General features: G+C 42.2%; 1 protein-coding gene across 1 annotated transcript; it reads right to left on the minus strand.

Annotated features, from left to right (window-relative positions):
• Window positions 1-312: 312 nt before the first annotated feature.
• LOC127806488 (zinc finger protein GIS3) lies at window positions 313-1484 on the minus strand. The gene has a single exon (XM_052343828.1). The coding sequence runs from the start codon at window positions 1129-1131 to the stop codon at window positions 487-489; it is 645 nt and encodes a 214-aa protein (XP_052199788.1). The 5' UTR covers window positions 1132-1484; the 3' UTR covers window positions 313-486.
• Between the last annotated feature and the right edge of the window lie 1273 nt (window positions 1485-2757).

Genomic DNA, 2757 nt, shown 5'->3' on the forward strand with positions numbered 1-2757 from the left:
CTCTTTGATCAGTAAGGTCCCACGATTTACTAGCAGTAATTGAGGTCTAAGTTTGAAAAGCTAGCACTCATTAATCCCGCATTCCACCAGAGGACCCGGCTAACTACTACTACTACTACTACTACTACTACTACCTAGCCCATAACTCTTCGTTAATTGGGCATTTTTCAGAACTAAATTGCGTTTCCATACATTACATAAATCACTTTCATTTTCTTGGTTTCCTTATGAGTAGCAGCACAATGTCAGATTTCATAAGAGGGCAAATGAGTAATTTTCTTATAAATTAAATGAAAATACTGTAAAACACTGTTGAGAGTTAATCCATGTACTGAGTTAAATTTACTTTCTTGAAAAAAAAAAATACATAAATAAAATTTGAAAATTTACAAGATTGTCCGACAGGGGTAACTTATAGCAGCTCGCCAGCCGAGTCGGAGAGCGACAAGCCGAGGTAGTTCACGCCAAAGCCGAACGGAACCAACCTCAGGGCCCGGCTGGAGCCAGGCTAAGGTGCAAGTCCAAGCCGAATGCGTCGTCGAAGTTGGGCCCACTGTCGCCCCTCGAGAACCTGCTCAACGAAGGCCCATCGACTCTCCCATGGGACCGACCCTGCTGCGGACCGGCCGCCAATGTTGACTCCGCCGCACCGCCGGCGCACTGTCCCGCCGGCGCAACCCTCCCGCTAGACGACGGGAACACGCAGCCGTGGGACACCTGGAACGGCGGAGCGGCCCGCGGGAGGTAGACCCAGGACGGGGGCTGCGGTCCCGGAACCACCATAGGGCCGGAGGGGGCGAGGAGGTGCGGCGGAGGAGCGAAGGCGGAGACCATGGGGTTCCGCATGAAGGAAACGGCGGCGTTCCGGCTGGCTTGCAATTGAGCTCGCTTCAGCTGTTGCCTTTCCTTCTTGTGGGCGTTCTGGTGGCCGCCCAGAGCCTGCGAGTTGGCGAATTCGCGGCAGCAGTACTGGCACTCGTATTTCCGGCCGTCAGGCGGCGGAAAGCAGGCAGATTCCGGCGACCCAGATGGAGTCTTGTTGGAGTCCACTTCTTCGTCTTCTGAGACGTTGAAGCCGAAGAGCTTTAAGCGTCCATTACTGGCTGTTGTATTAGGGTTCAGTTCAGCCATGAAGAAAATAATTCAGAAGCAGTAATCAAAGAAGAGAAAACTGTGAGAGAGAGAGAGAGAGAGAGAGAGAGAGGTACGTATGGTGATGAAAGTGAGACAGAAAGAGGGAGATGGAAATAGGGGACGGATGTGTTCAAGGGAGTTGTTGCATGTGTGAGGTATTTATACAAGTTAAAAAGGGATTAAGGTTAAAAGTTTCTCGGGAGAGAGAGAGAAACAGAAGGAAAGGAAAAGAAAATATATAATGATATGGAAAGAAAGCAAGATGGTTGCGGACATCCCAAGGAGAGGAAAGAAAGTGAGAGAGAAACAGGGAACAGGACCCAAGCAAGAGACCACTTCCACTTGGGGACCCAATGGATTGCACTTGTCTTCCAGTATCATCTTCCTTCTGTATTCGCTCTCTCCAGCCATCTCAATTTACTCATTTGCCCTTTTGACAAAAGTTTCATCTCCCTGTTCCCACTTCATTCAATCTAGCTCCTTATTTTCTCCATCCAATCCAAGGTTAAACAAAGATTACTAAAAAAAAATCAGGACGAATCCAAGAGCAGATCTCGGGGAAAGACTAATCTTCGATCCATAGGTCATTTCAATCCTCCCAAAAAATCCGCCCCTACAAAATTGTCTTTGATATTATATTCTTTTATTGCCTAAGTTTTGAATATTAATTATATCACAAACTCTTTTAACTCTTAGCTTAATTAGGATGGATGAGATGAGATGGGAGTACTTCTGATAAAAGCCACTGGCTTTGTTTCCAATTAGCTCACATGATTTATTAATTAGGGGTGGGGATGGGATGGGATGGGATTGGATTGTCACTTCATTGGCCTCTTCTTTATTAGGTTTTCTGGGGGCTATTAAACTTAGGGTTAAGAATGTGATGCATGTGAGTGTTGTAGGTTGTTGATCTATCAAAATGATTTAAGTTTTTGTACACTCTTTCCAGCAAACTTCGTGCTTTAGTTTCTTGCTTCCTCTTCTTCAAATCCATATCATTTCCATGACAAGATTGATTAGCTTCCTAATTCATTCATTCGTACACACAGGCTGGAAAAGTTTTTTTTTTTTTTTGGTTTGTTATAAAAGGGCGAATGCTTTAATTAGAATAAATTAAACAAGCCCCCAAAACATCCAATTTTCATATATTATTATTATTATTATTATTATACTATGAACACAAGTACAGCATTAAGAAAGAAATTGAAATGTTGCTTTACCAGACAAATTAATTTCTATAAAAATGAAGTTAATTATAATGACAATTTTCAACACATTATTTATAATCAATGTGATGGGTTATTTACTTTAAAATTATAGAATTCCTGCAGTCGAATGGAATCTTTGTATTATTACTGGCATTGATCATTCTCTTAACATTCTATATTTAATGTCTCTTGATTTGTTTAATTCCAAAAACAAAAATGCATGTTCACAATGTCATGAGATCATAGGCTCTTGCTTTTGCATTTGCCAGATGAAACACCAATAGAAAGGAACCAGAGAAGCATCCTATGACCGTATACATACACATATATATATATATATAGGTTGGCATTCAACCATTATCAAGCTCCACTCCACTGATTAAGCTTTTTGTTGCAACAATTAATATTTAAATCT

The sequence above is a fragment of the Diospyros lotus genome, chromosome 7 (assembly GCF_014633365.1).
Source record: "Diospyros lotus cultivar Yz01 chromosome 7, ASM1463336v1, whole genome shotgun sequence".
In the NCBI taxonomy this organism is placed as follows: Eukaryota; Viridiplantae; Streptophyta; class Magnoliopsida; order Ericales; family Ebenaceae; genus Diospyros; species Diospyros lotus.

Excerpts from the sequence above, each read along its gene's own strand:
- LOC127806488 (XM_052343828.1), bottom strand. The coding sequence starts at position 1,131 with ATGGCTGAACTGAACCCTAATACAACAGCCAGTAATGGACGCTTAAAG.